Source organism: Pteropus vampyrus, unplaced genomic scaffold (genome assembly GCF_000151845.1).
Source record: "Pteropus vampyrus isolate Shadow unplaced genomic scaffold, Pvam_2.0 Scaffold225, whole genome shotgun sequence".
NCBI classification, from domain to species: Eukaryota; Metazoa; Chordata; class Mammalia; order Chiroptera; family Pteropodidae; genus Pteropus; species Pteropus vampyrus.
The window spans coordinates 2210295-2233331 of NW_011889006.1; the positions used below are offsets into that span (position 1 = coordinate 2210295).

Below are 23037 nucleotides of genomic sequence, written 5' to 3' on the forward strand. Positions count from 1 at the left end.
GCTATTGCAGCAGGGTGATCAGTAAAGGCCTCTGAGCGGAAGAGACCTGAGTGAGATAAAGGACCATGCATTAAACAATCAAGAGAAGAGTGTTCCAAGCTAAGAAGCATGGGAGCGGTGTGGCATGTTCACCTTGAAAAGCCCATTGCGGCTCAGCAGAGTAAGGAAGAGTCGAGGGGGATGAAAGATACAGAGGTCACAGATCACATTCCGCTTATGGGCTATGCAAGGCACTCACCTTTACTCAGCGAAAAGAACCAGAGAAGTGTTTTCAATGGAAAAGGACATGATCTAATTAAAAACCAAAAAAGTCACTCTGGCTGTTGTGGGTAGAAGCAGAAGGTAAGCAGAAGCATGGAGACCAATTAGGAGGCTATTGCAATAGTCCAAGCGAGAGATGATGGTGGCTTGGACAGGTAGTAGCTATGGAGACACTGAGAAATGGTCAGACCCTGGATGGATTTATTTTAAAGGTAGAATCAAAAGGATTTGCTGTGGTTGTGAGTAAAAGATAGGAGTCAAGGATGATTTCAAGGACTGGGACCTAGGCAATGTCAGGATGGGGCTGCCATTGACTGAGTTATAGAATTCTAAAGGAGGAACAGATGGTAGGGTGGGAATCCAGAGTTCACCTCTGGGTATATCTATTAAACATCAAGAGAGGCTGCTGCTGAGTTGAAGCGGGGTTCCTCTTTCCCACCCTTGATGCTGAGGCTGACATTGCCACCTGCCATCCTCTGCAGGACAAGAAGCTCATCAAGGCCTTCTTTGAGGTACTGGCCCATCCCCAGAACTACTTCAAGTACACAGAGAAGCACAAAGAGATGCTGCCAAAATCCTTCATCAAGCTGCTCCGCTCCAAAGTTTCCAGTTTCCTGAGGCCCTACAAATAGTACCTCTAGGCCCAAGACCCAGGTTTTGAAGACCCCAGACTCCTTAGCCCTCAGAGCCGGCAGCCCTTACCCTCATACAAGGAATTCTCTCCTCTCTTTGGAGAAAAAAAATATCCTGTACAGACCACAAACTCTCCCTTTCTGTCTCTCTAGCTTCCTTTCTTTGTATCTCTCTGCCTCTCTCTCACTCTCTTTCCTTCTCTCCTGTTTTCTCTTTTCCTACATGCTCCCTGGAAAAGCCATTCAGTGCTGGCTCTATTCCCCCAAGGGGTGAAGAAACGGTACCTCCATCCCCTCCCCAACCACACTACCCATTTTACCAGCTCACATCCCTTACTCCATTAGCTTGGAAGGGTGCTAGAGACCTACCGAAAGAAGTGGGTCTAGTGGGGAATGGGGAGGGAGAAGAGGGGTTTCTCCCATTATAGGGTTGTGCCTTGCTAGTCAGGAGCCCAAATGTTCCCTGGCTGTGCTCCCCAGGTGATTCTAAAAGCCCAGGGTTCTGCCAAAGAAGCCTTTGACTTGGAGGCTTAATGCCAGCACTAGTCCTCTGGGACACGTGGTTTGAGCCCTGAACTGCCCACAGAGACAGCTTCTCTGTCTATACAGCTCCTTTCCTTCCCCCACATATGTATGTGCCTGGGGTCCAGTCCATGAGGGCTTACAAAAGGCCCACACCACTGGGCTAGTGGACACCACTGAATGAGGAAGAGCAGCAGGCATTGCCATGTTGAATGCACCATTGTCACTCCCAGAGAAAGAATATAGCTCTGCAGGACAGAAACCAGGTTTTAAAGCATCACCAAGAAAAAGGGCGGGGAGTCGGGGAAGGAAAAAATGTATCATCTAAATGACTAGACTACGGAACAATTGGAAGCCAGCCTCAAACACTAATTCCTTTTCTTACTTGTTTTCCCTGGCCCAGCCATCCCCTCACCCCTACCCAAGTGCTCCCTGGGGGAGCCCACTCCCTTTACTAAGTGTTGTCCTTAAAGAATCATGGCTGCTGAGTGGAAGCCGACCTGGGCCTTGCCCCAGAATTCTTTCCCTTGTAGCCACAGATGGCTTGTGGGCTCCACCAAAGAGGACTCTGCTCTGTAGCCAGCCCAGAGCCACCTACCTCTGGTCCCAGGCTGTGGGCAGCAAGAGGAATGTGTGTGCACTTGGCAAGACTTCTGCCCACCCTGTCCACATCTAATAAGTGCAATCGTTTTGAGTCTTTCTATGTTGTCTAGAGGGAAGGGTTTTTGTTTTCTGGTTTTGTTATTTTGTTGTTGTTGTTTTTCTCCTCTATTAGAACAACCCTATTTATAGTTGCCCAAGAGAGAAGAGTATATGTTTGGAATGGAAGAAAAAAAGGTTTTGAAATCTCATGAACCTGGAGTGCTGGAGCATCTGATTTATCTCTACTATCTGTCTCAACTCTCCGACCAGTGGCCATCCAGACCTCTAGAGCCCTCAGCTTGGGTAACCCAGGACTGTGGCTCAGAGGCACCAGATGTGTAAGACCATAATTCTGGGGACTATATGAAGCAGGAAGGAGAGGGACCTGTGTTTGATAAACCAATCCTGTTATCCCTGTGCCTCTCAATGGATTTGGTATGGACCTCATAATTGTAGAGGCCAATGGAATTGGTCAGTGATTCTCCACTCCAAGTAGAGAAAAGCTCCATCTTTTCCCTGTCTTCATCCTGTTTTCCCCTGGTAAACACATGGAAGAGGATCAGGACAAACCCCCTGGGGATGGGCTGACTCAAGGCCTTAAGGCCAGAGAGATGGCTGGGGGAGCCAAGAATAGGACAGTTACCTAGACCTGAAGTTGTTTGCCTGACCTTGGCCATTCTGCCTATCCCTACCTGTTTGCTGTTCCCTCTCGGAGTTGACTTCAAGCCTAGCTTCCTCACGTACTGTTTTTCAAAAGGAAGAAGAATCAAGTCCATGCCCGAGCCCAGATCCTGCACACACTGCACCCTCAGACTACTGCTGCCTGTAAAATTATTTTCTGTTTGCTCCTTTTAGTTCCCCTAAAGCTATAGTCTTTTTTAATCAAAGGCTACCAACTGACTCCTAGTGTTTATTTCTAAGTAACTGTCCCAGGTTATTGTTCTCCAAAGAGCCTCAACTCTAAATAAAGGAGTCTGACATCCCCCCAGTCAGTAGCATTCACCAGCCAAAACAGCCTTAGGTAGTAGGGAGCCAATGTCACAGCTAGATCCCCTGACATCCATTAGTCATGGCCCTTAGGTGTGGAATATTTGGCTGCCTTTGTCTCTCTGGGTCAAAGAGGGCGCTTCTATAAAGATCCAAAATGGCTGCTTTCTAGCAGGGAAGTGGTCATTTAATAGGAACATTCATACTTCCCAGGAAATGCCAGGAAAACTGCTTTAATCAACTTTGACCATCCTGATTCTCCACCAGAAGCTAGGATAACTTTCTGATTCCTCTCTACCATTTCACATTTCTCTTAGAAAGCTAGTCAGAGTGCTTCTCAATTTATGCCTTCAGGGTCTGGCTTCTCCTTGCTATCTTCTTTTCCTGTCACCACATACATACAAACACATTTCCTCCAATCATTTATTCCATTTTCTGGGACCTGCAAATGATTTCCAGAGTATGGAAAGTTTAGACCACTAGGCTTCTTAACTGATGTCAAGACAGATCTTGGTGAGCTGGTGAAGACCTGCTAATGTCCACCAAGTTCAATTTGGGTTGTCCAAGAAGGGGGTTAAGAACTCAGGCAAAGCTGCTGCTGAACCTATGGAGGAAGCTGACTCTGGAGAAATCAAACTAGGGATTAGGAGGACTGGAGAAAGAGTCAACACTCAGGGACTCTCTAGGCCTTTACGGTTCGGACAGAAAAACAGGATTTTATACAGTGTAGAGAAGAAGAAAGATGGTATAATGGGAACCCTTCATAAAATCAGCCCAGAGGCCTCTCTGCAGGATGGGTGTTTACAGGACCACAGAACTGTAAGGCTTCATTTACTTTAATATAAAACCTGCCCTGATTTGAGTTTGGGAATGGGAAGCCATTTCTGCAAGGGCTCTGAGCACCAAGTGATGCATATCAGAAAGGCACTTATATCCTTAGCAACATGCAATCACTTTTACTTCTCTGTCTCCCTCTTTCTGTATTATTAGGCCAGGCCCATTCCCTGAACTGAAGGAACTCTCAGAGTCAGGAGAAAACTGACCAGAGTCTGGACTTGAGTTGCCCTGCCCCAGGCCTACAAATCCCAAGAGGTTTGACATTGAGCTGTGACTGTTCTGACTTCCCCAGGATTGAGTTAGTTTCAGATGGTGGAGGTTCAAATTTTTTGCTGAAAGTTCAGTAATACAGTCCTGGTCTTTGGCTCTAATGAAACTATTTATATCTAAGAAGTGCTCTCCATATGCATCTTTGAGGTGACTCTGGAGTAGATTAGGAGGTCCTATCTCAAAATGTCAGAAAACATTCTAGAGCATTCAAACTTTTGTACTTGCTGCTTAACCTCAATATAAGAGGGTCAAACTAGAGGGAGGGAGACAAAGCATAACTGACCATAAGCAGAAAATAATGTTATCCTGCTTGGCTTGTTTCTTAAGCATAGTAAGAAAAAAGTGGAAGCAAACAACACAAGGATATCTTTAAATTTGACCTGTCTCAGTAGTAGCACACCATGTCTTTGGGCTATTATTTGGACTAGGAACCCTTCAGGAAATTATATGATTAGAGGGAATATAATCCCAGTTCTGTTATCAGCTTATCTGGCCACACAGACTATAGCAGTATGGACAAAAAGAAAACTTAATTCTTCCTTGAGAGTTGAACTGAAGTTTCAGAGAATAATCATTACCATGTGGGAAGCTTGCTTTTTCATGCAGGAGACATCTCAAAATATTGTATTTATAGCTGCCTTCCACTGCTGCCGATATAGTAAGCATCTCTTACACAATCAATAATAAACAGTAAATGATGCGGTTCATAGAATATTTTGCACTTCGGGGAAAAATGTATCTGAACTTGTAAAAAGAAATGTTTGGATTTTGTATTGTCTTATTATTATTATTATTATTATATTATTATTATTATTATTAAAATACTAATGAAATGCCTCAGCCTGGCATTTTATCCTCTGTCTCAACAGCTTATCCTAGAGCTAGAAAAAGCTTTGAGGAGACTACGTGTCTTCTGGCTTCTACATAGGACTTAACCCAAAATTTTCATTTATTCATCTTATTCCTAATGGTTATAGAATTTGAAAAAGCTTGTTTCTTTTGTCTATTTTTAAAATCAGTATCAAGAATTATCTCCTGAGAGGGATCTAGGGGGTAGGGAAAATTTAGGATATTGTTCTTTCTTACCACAGTACAGTTCCCAAAATCTAGCCAGGCCACAAGTGGATCAGAAACCTCCCTAGTCTAGCAAAGCCAGACTCAACCAAGGTTGTTCTTTTTATGCAGTACATTCTTAGCCATCAAACAGAATTCTGATATACAAATCATTCAGCCACTACCACCATCACTATTACAGGGCACAGGAAAGCAATTCCCAACCTCTTATAAATGAACAGTCCCAATTTCTAGGCTCAGAGATGATAGATAATTCTTGTTGCAATTATATAATTATCCGACATGAAATATTATTGGATTTAATATCTACATGACATAGCCATTTAAAAGGAACACGGAAAAATCTACCTGATCAAAAATATGGTAGGCTGGCCTACCAGAATCCTGAACATCCCCCTCTAATAGGTGCATTCATTCCACAATTACTGAGCTCTTGCTACATGCCAGGCATGGTGCATCAGGCTACCACAGCTTGATAACAACAGCCATGCTCATGATCCATAAAAGATTCTAATTACAACTGATCTTTCCACATAGATTTCTCTAAAGGAGAGAGAATCCAGTCTACGTGGTGGCTATGAGTATAAATTAAATCACTGGCATTTTATACATTACCTTCCTGTGAGTTTGATTTAGTGACAAAACATGAACACCTTCGTGTGGACTAACAAAAATCACATTTCTAGAACTACAAAGCTGAGGCTCATATCGAGGACCATTTTGATTACACCAACTTGGGGCCATCCTCCAACCTCTCTTAACTTTCCTATATTCCAAAAACACTAAATCTTCCTCCTTCTTCCTAGGACACTTGCAATGATGTCCCAGAATAATGTATAGTCAGAGCCAGTGTAGTATGAGTCTGCCTGTATCAAGCAGTCTTTAAAATGGGGTACATAAAAACTTTCCAAGGAATTCGTTCCCAGGGTATGTTAAGGCTTTTCAAGGGGTATCCAGGCAAGGAAATCAATCTGAAGAGAGTTTTAAGGGAATAAATTTTTGGATCCTCAACTTCCATAAGAAATCTTTCCTAAAACTAATCTGTTGGAGAGCCAGCCATCATATTCATGCACACTCTCCATTCTACCTTCTCTTTCACTATAGTCCTTGACCTACTTTACTAAAGAAAGGCATATATATCCCTCACCTACACAGAATCTTAAAGCATTGCCAGGGTGTAAAAACTTGGGGAGTAGGAGAAAGGGGTTGTTTTTTCCCTTCATATCAAAATATTCCCATTATAATGAGTCCTCTTATGTATTTCATCTCATAAAATGTTTACTATCTTCTAACTCCTACTAGCAAAAAACAAAATTCTTTGTTAGCTGCTCAACCCATTATCTGCTAGCAAATATACCTTTATTTTTTATTAAAGTTTGATCATGAAGTCTAACAATTATTAGTTATTTCTGATTTTTATACATGATTGTTATTTCATTGTTCCCAAAAGACAAACATCATAGTTCCACACAAGCACATATTCACACCTGCCTTCTATCCTATTTATCACTTAATAAATTAACTAATAGATTTAGCTATATATTATATGGCATAATTCCAAATTATATGAGAATCAGTATTATCTTGTTTTTATAATTTTTATATTATTAGATCTATATAATTTTGAACATGACTGATGTTTAGTAATTTATTTTATAAGCTACAGTTAACTTATTTCCCAGTGATTTTTAAATCATATTATTTAAAATGGATATTAACATATTTACTTGAATTGAAGAATAAAGTCAAACTTTTTCTTGACAGAATGTAAGTCTGATTTGTCTGATTACCATATAGGCTAGTGGTTTGAAATGAAGATTGGCTTTGCTAATTCCACAAATGTCAGGTGTTTTCCATATTGAAGTATATCTGCACGTCATTATTTCAACAAAAATGTCCTGAAAACATATGATATGATGAATTCCATTGAAAAATAGTGTTGGCAAAGGAGTATAAAAATCAGTATCTGATTTAACAAGGTACTGAGTGAAAAGGTAGCAAATAATCATTCTTATAAGACTATAACTGAGACTCTAATGAACAGGTAATAAATCCTTTTGCAAGTTCAGTGGTTTCCAATCCTTTGCTTTTAATAAGATCAAAGGAGGCCTCTATTTTATAACACTTGATAATAGTATTTGGTAATAGGATACTTTATGATTGCTGGCATATAATTTAGAAGTAGTTCAAAGACTTGAGGAATATTGTAATAAATCTCTTCCAATTCCTATGTGAATAAGGTTTCTCAGCGCTTATGTCTATAAAAATAAAAAACAGGTAGAGAATTGATGTTGCACCTTATCTCCTTCTACCATTAGGTAATACTCATCCATGAATAACTGAACTAATTGAAGAGAAACATATTTCTCATTAAGAGATATATTTCCAATAAAAATTGTATTTTTAGGTTTCACAAATTATAAAAATGTATAGTACATTTATGTTAATAAATTGTGTACTAGTAATGACAATTCGATTCATAAGAAACATTAACAATTAAAGCCTATGGTCATAGGCAATAAACAAACTTACACTCATTTTTGTTGTAAAGTGTGACAGTGATCAAAAAAAGACTTTAAAAGCATACAAATATACTAATCACGATAAAGTTCTGTAGGGAATTGAATGGAATGAGGAGTTCAAGAAGAAAGGGAACTTTATAAAATTTCTGTTAAAGAAGAGTTTGTTTATATATTTTTAAATGGATGATGGTGGGCATAGAATATTTGGAGTATTTGGAGTCCACTGGATACATTTAAAAACGACGTAATGGTCTTAGTTTAAAATGTCAAAATTTACATAAGTCAGAAATTATATCTTCTACTAGTATTTAAATTTATGGAAAATTTAGATATCAACATAAAAATGAACAAGGGGGTATACCGTTCTTTAAAATTCTTTTATGGAGTCCATTTTTTAAAAAGCCTCACAACCACTAGCCTATATGGTATTTTTGCAGGAGTGGAGTTCCAAGGCAGAACAGAAGCTGCTAAAAATGATCATCAATCCTCCACTCCAAAGTATTTTCCTCACCAGTTCTGAGTACCTTAAATTACCCACCATCAGAATCTTATTACTTCAAATTTAGACAGAACTGAGTTAACTGTGCAATGGAAGAGGTGATCAGCCAGATTAGGATCTGCGAGGAAATGAGAAAGGGACAGATGTATTTTTTATTATGGAAAAAGGAGGAAGGAGGACAAACTAGAACAATCTGAATTCTATTCCTTACTCTATTTCTAACCAGTTTATAATACAGGACAAACTACTTATTCCCACTCTATGTAAAATAACTTGTCAAATTCCCGCCAAAATGGAACAGAAAGAGGGCACCATTGCGGTCGGGCTGTTTATTTCTACAACAAGAAATATATAAAGAATTAATTATTAACCACAAGAATGGACCATCAATTGTCAGTCACTGCCCACTGAAACTGACAACCTGATGAGAACTCTGGCCTCAGTGCCGCCTCTGGAAATGTTGTGCCCAAAGAAAGATTGGGAAGAGGGCATGTCTAAAATTGAAGGGGGCAGCTTTCTGGTTAAGTTCTTCAGACGACAGTAACAGGATGTCACGGCGCCCAGAGGCATGTTTAGCTACCATAGAAAAGGGAACAAAAGAAACTAGTCTAAAAGGTTAGAGAGGGAGGTTTCTCACCTCATTCCTCCAGGGACCCAATTCCTCATCTAAGAAGCAACCTTTACCAATTCCTTATCTAACACCTCTCCTCATTTACTTAGTCTTAATTTATGCCAAAAGCTCACTCCTTTTTAATTTTTCCTTAGGTTTCTGAGAATACTCCAATCGCAGCCCCTCCCTCCTGGGAAAGAGTAAATAGTAAAAGGGCTTGGTTTTATTCACCCCAAGCTAGCCTACAAGGGGAGTAGCTGGTTTTAAGGCTGGGAGTGGGTCTGACGGGGAAATGAGAGTGAGAATCCAAAAGGACCGTCAAGGCGCCCTCCTAAAGAAGCAAGTGTCTCACGGCTCCTCGATGCTATCCTTTACAATAAGGAGCTAATAATACCTGCAATTGCTTCCTTCGGGGGGCTGGCTCGAAGGTCGTAGGCTGTGCCTGCGAACTGCGTACAGTAAAGCGCTTCGGGGCGGTAAGGCGCAAGTGGAAGCCTGGGGCTCTGAGCCTCGAGGTGAGGGTCGGTAGTTCCCGTGCAGCCAATGGGACCCACGGGAACGGCTTCCCTCACAGCCTGCCCTTCCTGCACTCCCCGGCTCCTGAAGCGCACCTTCTAGCCCGCAGGCCGCCAACGGGGCGGCGCGGAGCTCTCTGGACCTCGGGCTTCTCTCTGCTCCTGCCCCAGGCCTCAGGTGGACCAAGCCCCTCTGCGAGACAGGTGGCAGCTCCTCATTGCTAGAGAGACGACTGGACTCGCGAACCGGCCCAGGTCCTGGCCGGGGCGTAGTGACGTCATCACGCCCTCCCGGGGCGCTCGGCCTCGCAGGCCGTGCGTCACCCCGGCCAGGGGGCGGGGCTGCGAGGGGCACCGTTCAGAGCCTGACCGCCAGGGCTCCAGGGGCCCGGGAACCAGGATAAATAGGACCGGAGCCGCGGCGAGTGGGGGAGTGCGGGGTGGAGCGTGCCCTGTACTCTCTATACGGGTTCCGGGGCCCGGTAGAAGCGCGCCGAGAAGAGAGGACAGTGCGGCAGCCCTGGAACCTGGATATCGCGCGAGGCAAGCTGCGCGCGGGCGGGCGGGCTATGGCGCAGGCGGGTTGCGGGGCCGGCGCTGGTGGCAAGGCCCGGTGCATGGCGGTCTGTCGGCGGAGTCGCCCTCGGGGGCTGTCAGGTTGGTGGCTGTGGGAAGAGTGGGTCCACCGTGCTGAGGTGGGAGGCCGGGCGGGCGCAGGGCCCCGGAAAGGTCCCGAGCCCGGCGAGCCCACCTTCCTCCGGTCCTAGCCCCGTGGCCGGGCGCCTCGACGGCAGCTTGACCCCTCCCCCACCCCCGTCCCGGCCCCCATCCCTCCCCTTCATTCCCTGCGACTCCTCCCCCATGACTCCCAAACCCCACCCCGTGACTGCGCCCGCCTCCATCCCTGTGACCCCACACCCCACGAACTGACCCTAAGACCTCACCAGGTAACCCTCAATTCTTAGTCATTGACTCTTGACAACTCAGGAATTTCCCCAACACTGCCCAGGGACCCACCAACCCAGTGGCTCCCTCGGTTCTAATTCACCGATTCACGACCTGAGATCCCCACACCCCTCCTTCATGACCCCCAAACCTTTTCAGTGACCCCGCTGGTCCGGTAACCCCTCCAGTTCCACCCTGTAGTCCCCCACAAACTTGATGACTCTCCTCAAACCTTTTCTGGTAACTCCTAAGCCCTACTCCAATAGTGTTCCACCCAGTCATCTTCTACATAACCCTCAATATCCGATAGTCTTTTCTTTGCCTTGTAACCTTATGATCCGCATTCCATGTACTCTTTTTATCCTCAAGTCACCCCTACTGACAACCCTCTCTGCACCCCCGGTCTCCCAGTGTCAAACAGCACATGACTTAAAAGTGCACCATGCTGGTGCCTATGAAGTAGTATTAGTTGGAGGCATCAAAAAATTCTGGATTGAGTGTGTGGTGCCAGATTCAAGTCCCAAGCTCTCCCATGGTTGTGCTTTGGGAACCTGGGAGAAGTCCCTCCCTCACTCTGGACCTGTTTCTCATCTGTATGGTTATAAGGTTGGTTAAAGGATCTCAGAATTTACTTCCAGCTCTGAAATTCTGCAGTTTTCAGTCAAGAATATATTTGCAATCATTTTTGTGCCCCTCTTGTAACCTCACTCCAGGATCTACTTGTTTCATGAACCTTATTCCCTTACTCCCATGCCCCACCTTGCACTCTTGATATCCCAGGCCCCTTTTTTTTTTTTTTTTTATCAGACCCAATCAGTTAACATGTCTGCCAAGCAGGATAGCCGAGTGCTTCCGCTTTAGGCATTGATATAAGAGACCTGGGTTCTAGTGTAGCTCACCTTTCAGCTATGCCACCTCAGCAGGCATACCGTTAGCCTGTCTGAACCTTCCGTCTCCACCTCTACTAATAGTAGTGCCTGAGATAATGTGTGCAAAGACTTGGCAATTTGCCAAGCCCTTAAGTATAAGCTGAGATGTTCCTATGTGTCTTAACTTTGTGTTAGATGCTAGAGATTCAACAGACAATGAACACAGGACCTATACCTTGTACTCTCTCTTCCACTCAGCTTAGGATCCCCATCTTCTTGTCTCTGATATGGTCTCCTCACTTCTCTGGTTCTTTACCCTGATATCTCCTTAATAATGATTGGCACTTAACTGCTGAGCACCTACTGTGTACCAAGCTTTGTAAATATAAATTAAGTTTACCTTTCAACAACCCCAAGAGATGGTTATTATTATATCCACCACTATTTCCCATTTTTGTTTGTTTTAGCTTTGTTTGGTTTGGTTTGGTTTTAAATAAATGAAGAACCTAAAATTCACACAGATAAGTAGCATACCTGGGATTTCAATCCACAGTCTTCAAAACCTACTTGTATCATTGCTTCTCTTGCCCCCATACCTACCTAGTTTTCCAGTTAACAGCCCCTTGTTTCTTATTTTCTAATAATTCCTGAGCCCAACACCAACTCATTCCACAACTCCCAAGGTTTCAGTTACCCCATGGTTTGGGGTAACTGAACCCATTGTTCCTCAACCCATTGTTCATGACTTTTGACTCCACATTCCCTGATAGCTTAATACCTTTCTTCATCCTTTGTCTAGATATCATCTCATGTTATGAGTCTTTGGAGCTCTCACCTCTCACTCCATTATCTCACCCTAAAGTGGCACCCATCACACTAGCGCTTTACCCCAAATCCTCTCATACTGTTAAGTCCCTTACCCCCAGGAATCATAAACTCTAAAACCCTCTAGCACTGTAGTCTTTCCTTATATGATCTCTTCCTATTTTCAATCCCTTCTCAGTGTTCTAGCTGCCTTCCTTCTACCATCCTCAGCCACATCTTTTTACCCAAAATCTTCATCTAATTAGCCCTTCATCTAGTGACCTCATTCACCCATCTTCAGTAAAATGAGCCCCTTCTATCCCAGCATGAACCCATCCATCATAACCTATATACCCTTCCATTCTAACAGCCTCCTCTTTACACCGTACCCGATATCCTGTGAGATGCAGCCTCTCAGATTCCCGGATCTCACAGCATTTTCCTCATTTTCATCAGTTATGTCCTTTTCAAACCAGAATCATCTTTCACCTTTTCCCTCTCCATGAGTCCCTGTCCCTTCTCACAATGCCATCTTGCTTCCTCTTATTTTTCTCCCGATGGTCCTCACCTTACTAATCTTGATAACATTGATTATAATATAAACCTCCCTCCCATCTAACTCTGCCCCTCTTCCACTGTCCTGTGCATCTAATTCCAGGGCCACATGAACAACCCTGCCACTCTCAGCTCTCCTTCCTTCAACACAGCACTGTCTAACCAAAGCTCATTGGCCTCTTTGGTTTGTCCACAGACCTACTTTTTTCTCTGGGAACTTCTGGTAATCCCCAAGATTGTACTCCTTTAGGTAGCAAGGAGAGAGACCTTGGAAATTCTTCTGAATCAATCTAGCTTTGTCTCCTTGACTCACTCCCACGATTCTATCCTGTTTATGAAACTGCTTGCTGTATATGCCCTCTGGGTAGAATGCTTTGAGTGTCAGCTTGTGCCTGCATTGAATTAGCCCCATTGTTTTCCGAGCCCTGGGAGGACTTTCCTATCCACTCCCACCAGAAGATTGGATGATGAGTAGCAAAATGTGACATTAAAGATTCACATCGAAAAGTCTATTCTGTGGGTCACCAAATTCCCAAGTCTCCTATAATGTACTTATTGACTCTACAGCAATAAATACAGCAGAGGGCAAAACTAGAGTTAAGGAAGGGGTAAGTCCTGGGGTCTACAATTTCTGCAGGTTAATTTTTTAAAAGGAGCTTTTGCCTTAGGCTTGTTTAATCTTACGGCACAGAACATATTCAACTTTGTATCTTAGTTATTTGTGTACTCTTCTCACCCACCCCCACCATGATTTCCTTGAGAACAGAGGCCGGGTTTTCTTTGCCTTCTGTCATCTTAATCTTGTCCTTCATATTTAGCAAGTAGTAAATACTGGGTTGAATGAATTCATTAAGAAATTTTGCATCAGTACAAACAAGTGAAAACAGCTCACATCCACATTTGTTTTGTAGCCACAACTGTCCCCTCCCCCAAATCCCTCCAAATGTGACCATATGCAAGTCCCTTCATTTTAACAATCTAGAATTTAGACACTTCTTTTAGTCATTGCTCTGGTGAGGAAATGGTATAAGTGCTTGTTTTTACTGTATTTCTAGTAAGACTAGAGAGATTGGTCGACATAGTTGCTAAAATACCATGGTTACAAGGCCAGAGTCTGTCATATATATATACCAGTTCTCAAGAAAACAACTAGATGTAATATTTAGTGGGAGTTGCCCAGACAGAATAGGGGAAGCCAAATTGGTAATTGTTGAAGTTGGGTAATGGGTTCATGGGGTTTGTTATACTATTCTTTCTACTTTTGTGTATGTTTGAAATCCATAATAAAAATTTTTTTTGTTTTGTTTTTAAGGACAGCTAGATGAACAAATGAGAGTTTAGCACAGTTCCTTGGAAAATACCTCAGAGTAAATGAGCTACTATTACTGATTCAGTACTATTATCTAGGTTAGTGGTATATTTAGTCCTAACCTATCTTTGACCTCTTTTGTTTGTGAGATAACAGGATGCTAAATACAAAAATTAGCACCCTGTAGAATTCTGTGCCTGGTGGCCTAGGAATTGTAGGGTCCTGGCAATAAGCACCTATGGCTCTGTCCTTCCCTGCTTCCCATCCCAGGTGTGGTTTCTGCTGGTAAAGGGCTACACTGGACCTGAGAAGAAGGTGAGGCAGTGGTAGAGGTAAGGAAGAGACCAGAATTCAACTAGGGTCTTCTCCCTTCTGGCCTAAAGCCTATAGATTACTGGGCAGTCCTAAAGGTATGGATATTCATTCATTCACTCATCCATTCCACAGATGTCTGGTGACTATCTGCTAAAGGCCAGGATTTTTCTCATACCTGGAGGTAGAGCAATGAACAAAACAAAGTTCCAGGATTTAAGAGGCATACAATAAACTAATAAACAAGGAAAGTATATATTGAGAAAATTAAGCAGAGAGAGGAAATAGAGAGTACCAGGAGTCAGGGTATTAAATTTTAAGTAGGGTGGTCAAGGAAGTTCTCACTGAAAAGATAACATTTGAGCAAAGACCTGAATAAAGGGGTGAGCTGAATGCATATGTGGTGGAAGTGTATTCCAAACAGCAGGAACAGCAAGTGCAAAGGTTCTAAGGCAGGAGCATGAGAAACATGAGGATGCAAGCCAGTATGGCTGAAGTAGAGTGAGAGAGGGGAAACATAGCAAGAGAGGTGAGAATGGAAATGGATTAGTGGCAGATCATGTTGGGCCTTATAGGCCGCTGGATTTTGTTGTGAATTGTGAGAGGAGAGCTATTGGAAGGTTCTAGGCAAATAAGTAACATGAACTGACATAAAGGATCATTCTGGCTACTATGTTGAGAATGAGCTATAGGGGCCAAGAGTGGAAGGGAAAACTGATTAGGAGGCTACTGCAATAGTCCAGGCAAAAGAAGTTGGTGGCTTGGACTCAAAGTAAATTAGTGGAAGAGTGAGAAGTGATTGGATTCTGGATATATTTTGAAAGAGAAGCCAACAGGATTTGCTGATGGATTGGATGTGGCATGTGAAAAAAATAGAGAAGTCAAGGATGGATCCCTCATCTTTGTCCTGAGCAACTAAGTGATAGAGTTTCTATTTACTAAAATCAGGGAGCCTGGAAGAGGGTCAGGTTGTGAGAGGGAGAGATAAGGAATTTACTTCGAATATGTCAAGTTTGAGACACTTTTTGGACATGGCGATATTGAGTAAGCAGCTCGATTTACAGGTCTGTTAGACATCAGTAAATTTCTGTTCTGGAACCTGAAAGAACACTGTTTCTATTACTGGGCAAAAGACAAAGGAGTATAGTGGGCAAAACACTGGCAGTTCAGGTGTGAGGCCTGGCTCTGCTACCACGTAGCTCTGTGATCCTTTGAGACTTCTCTGGCAGCTCTGGCCTCTTTATCTTTATCTGCAAAATGACTGCTTTAGAAATGAGCTGTCTTCTCAGCCCCTCCTATTGTGAGAGTTGATGAATTAGTGCTTAAAGAAGATAATATATCTGTATATCTGAGAGCATTTTGGAAACAGCTGAGCTCTATATGAAGTAGTGGCATTGGTGGTAAGATTCTTTCCCTCTTTTCCTTTGCTAAAGTAATATGCAGTGAGTGCCTGCCGTGTACTGGGCACTGGGCTGGACATACAGGATTCAGTGACAGAGACAAGATGCATCAGTGCCTTTATGGAACACTACAGACAAGGCGCCTGGTGTAGCTTCACTGCTCAGTACAGAGGGAACAGTGTTTTGGTCTGATGTGACTTTAACAAGGGAAACCTTGTTCTTGGCCTGGGTCTGGGAGAAAACAGTGAACGTGGATGTCAGAGATGAGGTAAGGTGGTATTCCAGGTAAGGCAAAAGTGGTCATCCTAGCTGGGGCTGGAGGAAGAGTTGGGTGGTGGGACTCAGTTCCTTCCCTTCTTCATTCTTTCACTGAACATTTAGTCCTCTTTTTTTTTTTTTTTTCCCTCTGCCAGGAACTTCTCTTAAGGAGCTCATAGTTCTGTAGTTAATGAAAGGTTTCAAATCCAGTCTCATGAGTTTTAGTAGATTTAGTACACAATAAATGGAGCTGGTTTAGGATTCAAATTTGAGCTAAAGAACTCATTTAGCTATGCAACCTAATAGTATTATTCATTTAGTATCTGTGGGCATTCTTTGTTAGGTGGTGATTAAGCTGAAATGCATGCTGTCCAGGAACTTAAACTATAAACAGTATAACAGAAAGTAGAGTGTGTTATTTTCCCCCTAAAAGAGTCAAGTTTAAGGAAAACATTTATTGTGGGAGAGTAATCCTCTCACTGCATCTGAAAGCACAGTCACTCCTCCCTGTTTGTCCTTGTGTCATTTAGATGTCAGTGTTTATACTGTAAGGAGACTCTGACTAGCTAAACAAGAGTAACATACAAATCCAAGTGCAGCTGAAGCCATTGTCTTTAACTGGTGATCTTAAGCTGTTGACAAAACCTCAAATGCCTCTTGCCCTGGCCTCTGTCATTAAAGATATAAAAATGTGAGTGTCCATGTGAAGATCTCACAAATGCTATGCTCCTTTGGCTGGTGGAAGTGCAGGGCATACTCAGGCACCTCACTTATAGTTCAGAATTGGAAAGATCCACAATGTTGGATGCAATATTCAAAGCCTCACAAGTAAGGATGCTTTTTCTAGTGCCTTCGAGTTAACACTCCCCGCAAGCTTGCCCTCAGTAAATGATTCATCTATGAGAAGTCCAGATATAACTTTTTAGCTTGGTACTGTTTCTCACTGCATAACTCTTCATATGTTGGAAATCCTTGCTGCTTTAGGATAGTTGATAAAGCATGAGACCCATGCAGTTAAAATAAGAACCAAGGAACTGGGGGCTCCTTGAGATTGTAAAACTGACCTGAGGCTCAGATATGGACTGTCTGGCAGGGGTACCTGAGACCAGAGCTCTTCTCTCTATCTGAGATCATACTCTTAACCTAGAAAGTACTGTCCCAAGCCCATAGAAACAGGTGGAAAGGCAGCCCCCCTGCTTAGCTACCACTCCAGCTGGACCCACTCTTCTGACCTTTGTGGGGGACACACATGTTAAAGCCAGCATGTCCTCAGGTTTCATATAGATTTGCTGTTGCCTCATGCTCAGCTTGATCACCTTTCCATATGATACTTCAGAATGGCATCCATGAATTGTGAAGCTAAGTTTTCAGATATGGTTTTGCTACAAACCTGTGACATCATGGAATCTATCCTATCAGCGCTGGAATAGCTATGCTTCACGAATAGAGAATCAGATTTTCCTGTAGCCAACAAAAGGAGTGCAGAGCATATGTTAGACTTTTTTTTTTTTTTGATTCATTTATTTTTATTTATTTTACACAGGTAACACATTCATGAAGTTAAGGGTTTTTCTTAAGTATAAAAGATAGACAGTGAAAAGTCACCCTTTCATCACTTTGCCCTAGTCATTCAGTTCTCTTTCCCCAGGCAACCCTAGTTAGTAATTTAACTATATTTCCACAGATTTTTTAAATGTCCATGGCAACATATAATATGTAAGGAGCTTCCTCATTTATTTATGTCTACATAGTAGGGAAGTTCTGTCTTGATAGGCATTTGTTCTATTTCTGATTTTTTGCTATTATTACAGAGATGCCATGAAATAACCTTGGACATGTGCCATGTTTCACATATGTATGTCTACCTGTAGACTAGACATGAAATTGGTGGGTCAGACAGTATGTATATTGGTAATTTTGATTGATACTTCCAAATTGCCCAACTTGGGCTTTTACCAATGTGTACTCTCACAGACAGTGTAACCCTGTTCCTGTTTCCCTACAGCATAATGGACATTGCTTTGAGTTAAGAAATGCACATTACCTAGAGATCGAGGTAAGATACTGAATCATGGGGCCCCATGTGACACTATTCACAAGATACACAAAGCACAACAGCCTAGTTTGAAAAATATTGCAAAAGAGGTAACTAGACCTCTGGTAGTTAGAAGAAAGGAAGAAAAATCCTAGAGGAAGAGATTTCCTACCTCAGTACTTAAGATTGGCATAAATTACAAGAGGAATAAGACACTTTTCTTTATAGGACCCAGGAGGAATGAGGTGCATGTAGCAGTAGGAAAGCTGTGGGGAGAATAAAGGAAACCCTTGGACAGAGAAGTTGGCAACTAAGCAAATTAGTGTCCACTGGAGCTAGATGCTGGGATCTTTTCATTTCAGTGACTTTATTTTTTAAAAGATTTAGCACAACTGTACATTTCTTTTTGGCCTCTTTTGCCCTCATCTCACTTGGAGAGAAGGTTTCTACGAGCTGGAACTGGGTAAATGTTCAACTTTATGATTTTTTTCACTTAGCATTAATTTGTTAACCCTCCTCCATTAATCCAGATGGTCTTCATGATTGTTGTCTAAAACATTTAAACAAGCATCCTCATGCAAATAGCTCTTGTTTTCTGTGTATTTTTTGTGTGTGTGTGATGAATTATGAAGATGGGGTGATTAGATCTCAGATCCTGAACCTTTCCCAGTGAGGTTAAGCATGGACAGATTATTCTCTGGAGAGCCCAGAGCTATCTCTAGTGCTATCAACAATATGCTTTTTTTTTTTTTTTTTTTTTAGTTTCAAGTATACAGTACATTGGTTAGACATTTATATAGTTTATGAAACGATTCCCCCCTTGATTACTCTGTCTTCCCTCTGGCTCGACACATAGCCATTACATTACTGCTGACTGCATTCACCATGCCATGCTCCCTATCCCCATGACCCTTTATCAACTACTAATTTGTACTTCCTTAACCCTTCACCGCTTTCTCCCAGCACTCCCACCTCCCTCCCCTCTATTCATCACCAAATTGTCCTCTATATTTGTGAGTCTGTTTTTGATTAGTTTTTCTTTTTGTTCCTTAGATTCCGCACATAAATGAAATCATGTGGTATTTATCTTTTTCTGTCTGATTTATTTCACTCAGTATCATAACCTATAGGTCCATCCATGTCATTGCAAATGGTAGGATTTCACCAAAACAATAATTCATAAAGATCTGTGCACCCCAGTATTCATGGCAGCACAATTTACAATAGCCAAGATATGGAAGCAACCTAAATGCCCATCAACAGATGATTGGATAAAGAAGTTATGGTTCATATATACAATGGAATATTACTCAGCCATTAAAAAACAATGTACTCTCATGCCTGCCTCCTGGTTTTGCCAACATTGATGGTTGGATTTTTAAATTATTATTATTAATAGACTTTATTTCTTAGAGCTGTTTTAGATTTACAGAAAAATTAGAAAAAGTACAAACTGTTCCTATATACTTTTCTCCACACGCTGTTCCCAGTCCCCCTATTACAGGCATACCTTGGAAATATTCCAGGTTCAGTTACAGAGCAGCACAATAAAGCAAATATCGCAATAAAGTGAGTCACACAAAGTTATTGGTTTCCCAGTGCATATAAAGTTATATTTGCACTATACTGTAGTCTATTAAGTGTGCAGTAGTCTTATCTAAAAAAACAGTGTGCATAACTTTTATTACTAAAAAATGCTAACCACCTGAGCCTTCAGCAAGTCATAAACTTTTTGCTGGTGGGGGTCTTGACTCTATGTTGATGGCTATTGACTGATCAGGGTGGTATTTGCAGAATGTTGGGGTAACTGTGGCAATTCCCTAAAATAAGACAATTACGTTTGCAGCATTGATTGACTCTTCCTTTCACGAATGATTTCTCTGTAGCATGCAATGCTGTTTGATAGCATTTTGCCCATCAAACTTTCAGAATTGGAGTCAGTCTTCTCAAATCCTGCTGCTGCTTTGTCAACTAAGTTTATGTAATATCCTTAATTCTTTGTTGTCATTTTAACAATCTTCACCAGGAGTAGAGTCCATCTTAAGAAACCACTTGCTTTGTTCATCTACAAGAAGCAACTCCTCGTTCGTTAAAGTTCTATTCTGAGATTGCAGCAATTCAGTCACATCTTCAGACTTCACTTCTAATTCTAGTTCTCTTGCTATTTTCACCACATCTGCAGTCACTTCCACTGAAGTCTTGAACCCCTCAAAGTCATTCATGAGGGTGGGAATCAGCGTCTTCCAAACTCATGTTAACGTTCACTCAGTAAGTTGCCACAAAGCATTAATTTGTGAAATAAAAGAAAAATGCAAAATCTGCAAAGCATAATAAAACAGAGATATACCTATATTAACATCTTGCATTTGTTTTGTGTATTTGCTACAATTAATGAAACAATATCGATGCATTATTAACTAAAGTTTACATTATGGTTCACTCTTTATGTCATATAGTTTGGATTTTGACAAATGCATTATGTCAAGTATGTGCCCTTATGTATCATGCAGAATAGTTTCACTGCCCTAAAAATGCCCTGTGCTCCACCTGTTTATCCCTTCGTCCCTCCCTCTGCACCGTTGGCAACTACTGATATTTTTACTCTCTCTATAGTTTTGCCTTTTCCAGAATGTCATATACTTGAACTCATACCATATGTAGCCTTTTCAGATTGGCTTCTTTCACTTAGCAAAATGTATTTAAGGTTCTTCCATGTCTTTTCGTGACTTAATAGCTCATTTCTTTTTATCGCTGAATAATATAACATTTTATAGATGTACCAAAGTTTGTTTACTGAAGGACATTTTAGTTGCTTGCCATTTTTGGTAATTATGAATAAAGCTGTGATAAATGTAAATTTTCAACTCATTTGGGTAAACACCTAGGAGTAGGATTATTGGATCATGTGGTAAGAGTATGTTTAGCTTTGTAAAAAACTGCCAAACTGTCTTCCAAAGTATCATTTTGCTGTACCATTTTGCATTCCCACCACCAATGAATGGAATTCCTGTTGCTTCACATCCTCGCCAGCATTTGGTGGTGTCAGTGTTTTGAATTTTGGGCATTCTAATAGGTGTGTAGGGGTATCTTATTGTCTATTGGATATTAATACATTTACTTTGATTTTTGGTAATTTGATAAGTACAATGTTATCATGATTATTCTTTCTTTTTTTTAATTATTCATGAGAATGAACCTTCTTTTGTATTATTTATGTACTATTTGTGTTTTTTGCTTTTGAATTTATATTTTTGCCTTATTTGTCCAGTGGGAATTCGATATTGTTCTTAGAAGTTTGTATATGTCTGCATGTATTTTTTTACCAAATTTTTTTAAATTGTGGCAAAATGCAAGTAACATAAAATTTACCATCTTAACTATTTTGAAGTATACAATTCAGTTATGTGTGTTCTTAATATTATATCTTATTTTCTTTAATATTTTCCCCTAATACTGTTTTTTTTCTTCAGAGCAACTCTTCTTTTGACTTGATTTTCTTTTGGTTCAAGTGCCTTCTCTTCCAAGTTGAGATCCGGATATTGTTCCATTTTGATGAACTACTGAAATAAATGCAACATTTTTGTCCCGGGGTAATGTTTCTAAATAACTATGATGATCCAATCCCTCCTGATGCTGATGGGATATTTTATTTTCAAATAGCCCTTCTTAAGCCAATGGTCACCTCAAGCTGAATTCCAGAAACAATTCAGATGTAACTTCATCATATCTCTACTAAATTGCTTGTTGGTGTAAAGCAAATCTGCAGGATAATCCTTCCAAAATGCCTTTATTCTGGACTTTTCTTTTCATGGACAAAAGGGGAGTTTGAAACTCAGCTATGATTGGTTGATAATTTAATTTTTAAGTTATCTGTTTTAATTTAAATTAATTCTTGTTGCAGTAAAGGGGTCTGCATTTTCACTGCTCTTTTGAAATTGAAAATAATTCACTTTGCCTAATTACTCCTTTTTCTGTGACTAATTCAAATCTATAAAATTATAGTAGCCAAATAGGAACCATACTAAAAAGTGATTTGGGCTTTTAACATCATTGTGCCTTTGGCAGGAGATGTTTAGCTGATGTTGTAAATGTGTGTTAGGTTAATGCAAGTTTCTGTTATTAATTTTCTGTTTTCTCTTTAGTGTTTGGAAACCCACAGAACCAGGCCTATTTCACTAGAGGTTTTGTGTGTGCATTGAAGTATATTTCTATAATAACAAATACTGAATAATTTTACTACAGCTTTTCCAAATCTGGTTCTCATTTGCCGCTTGATTCTCTCAGCCTTCATCCTTCCCAACCTTGTGTCACTTTGTCCTCTCTGAGAAGTTTTCTTTGTTTCCAAATGAGGAATTCTCTGAGTGAAAATTATGTCATTTTTTCCCCCAAAGTTAAACATTCTTCTCTTTCCAAACAATTTTTTTTTCGTCTAAATTACAGTTGCCCTCCAGGCTGGCTGAGACAGAATATAGAAAGCCTTGTTCCAAACATCCAGGGAGTTCTGTGGAATAGTGAGCAGGTGCCTGTAGTCAAGGAGAAGCCCTGCTTTGGTGTGAATCAGGTTAGATCTAAACCATGACAAAGTGGAGAAGCACAAATATATGGCTACTCTTAAGTTTCCTGTCTTTCATATCTCTAATATTTCTGCTTTGAGGAGGTAATTTAACCACATCTTATTTCATAGATCCAAAGTATCTAAAAAGTTTTTCTAAATGTTATCTTTCCCCAGTAATTATAACTTACGTTTTTACATTAGAAACGCTTTTATATATTATGAAGCCATAGAGCTATTTCCTGCATCAGAGCAAACAATAGGTTAATTTCATTTAAAAATACAACAAACTGGACTTGCTAGTTCTGGGAGTCAGGAGCGCTCCCTTTTCGACCCTATCTTTTGTCATGGCTCTTTTTCCCACCCCTCCCCAGTCTGTCTCACCCCTATACCCAGCTCAGGTCATTGGGGAACAGTTAAACCTTATACCTGCCCGCACTCCTTCTCTGCCCTTTCTCAGAGGGCCAGAGGGGTTATAAATCTAAAATGTCAAGTGTAGGCAGGCACTGCTAAGACACAGCAGTCCTGAGGCAGTGACAAGCCTCTTTTTTTGGCTTTGTTAGTTTCACTGTTGTCAGTTTAGTACCAGCATAGGATTCAGAGAAAACCATCAGTTGATGAAAGGGA

At 41.2% G+C, this 23037-nt stretch overlaps 2 protein-coding genes across 15 annotated transcripts in view; both read left to right on the forward strand.

Moving 5' to 3' along the window:
* SCUBE3 (signal peptide, CUB domain and EGF like domain containing 3) overlaps positions 1-4863 on the forward strand; it is a 39035-nt gene extending 34172 nt beyond the window's left edge. For all 8 annotated transcript variants that reach the window (XM_011373514.2, XM_011373509.2, XM_011373511.2 and 5 more), the window contains one exon: positions 744-4863. In XM_011373514.2, coding sequence (XP_011371816.1) covers positions 744-893 — 150 coding nt within the window. In that variant the 3' untranslated portion in view covers positions 894-4863. The remainder of the gene's footprint in view (positions 1-743) is intronic.
* Positions 4864-9692: 4829 nt separating this feature from the next.
* ZNF76 (zinc finger protein 76) overlaps positions 9693-23037 on the forward strand; it is a 30603-nt gene continuing 17258 nt past the window's right edge. For 4 of the 7 annotated variants that reach the window (XM_011373515.2, XM_011373519.2, XM_011373518.2 and 1 more), the window contains exon 1: positions 9899-10028. The gene's annotated coding sequence lies outside the window, so the exon portion shown is untranslated. Of the gene's footprint in view, positions 10029-15598; positions 15834-17828; positions 17880-21328; positions 21449-22298; positions 22420-23037 lie in introns of those variants that run through there. The other 3 variants (XM_023538517.1, XM_023538516.1, XM_011373516.2) reach the window with 3 other exon arrangements.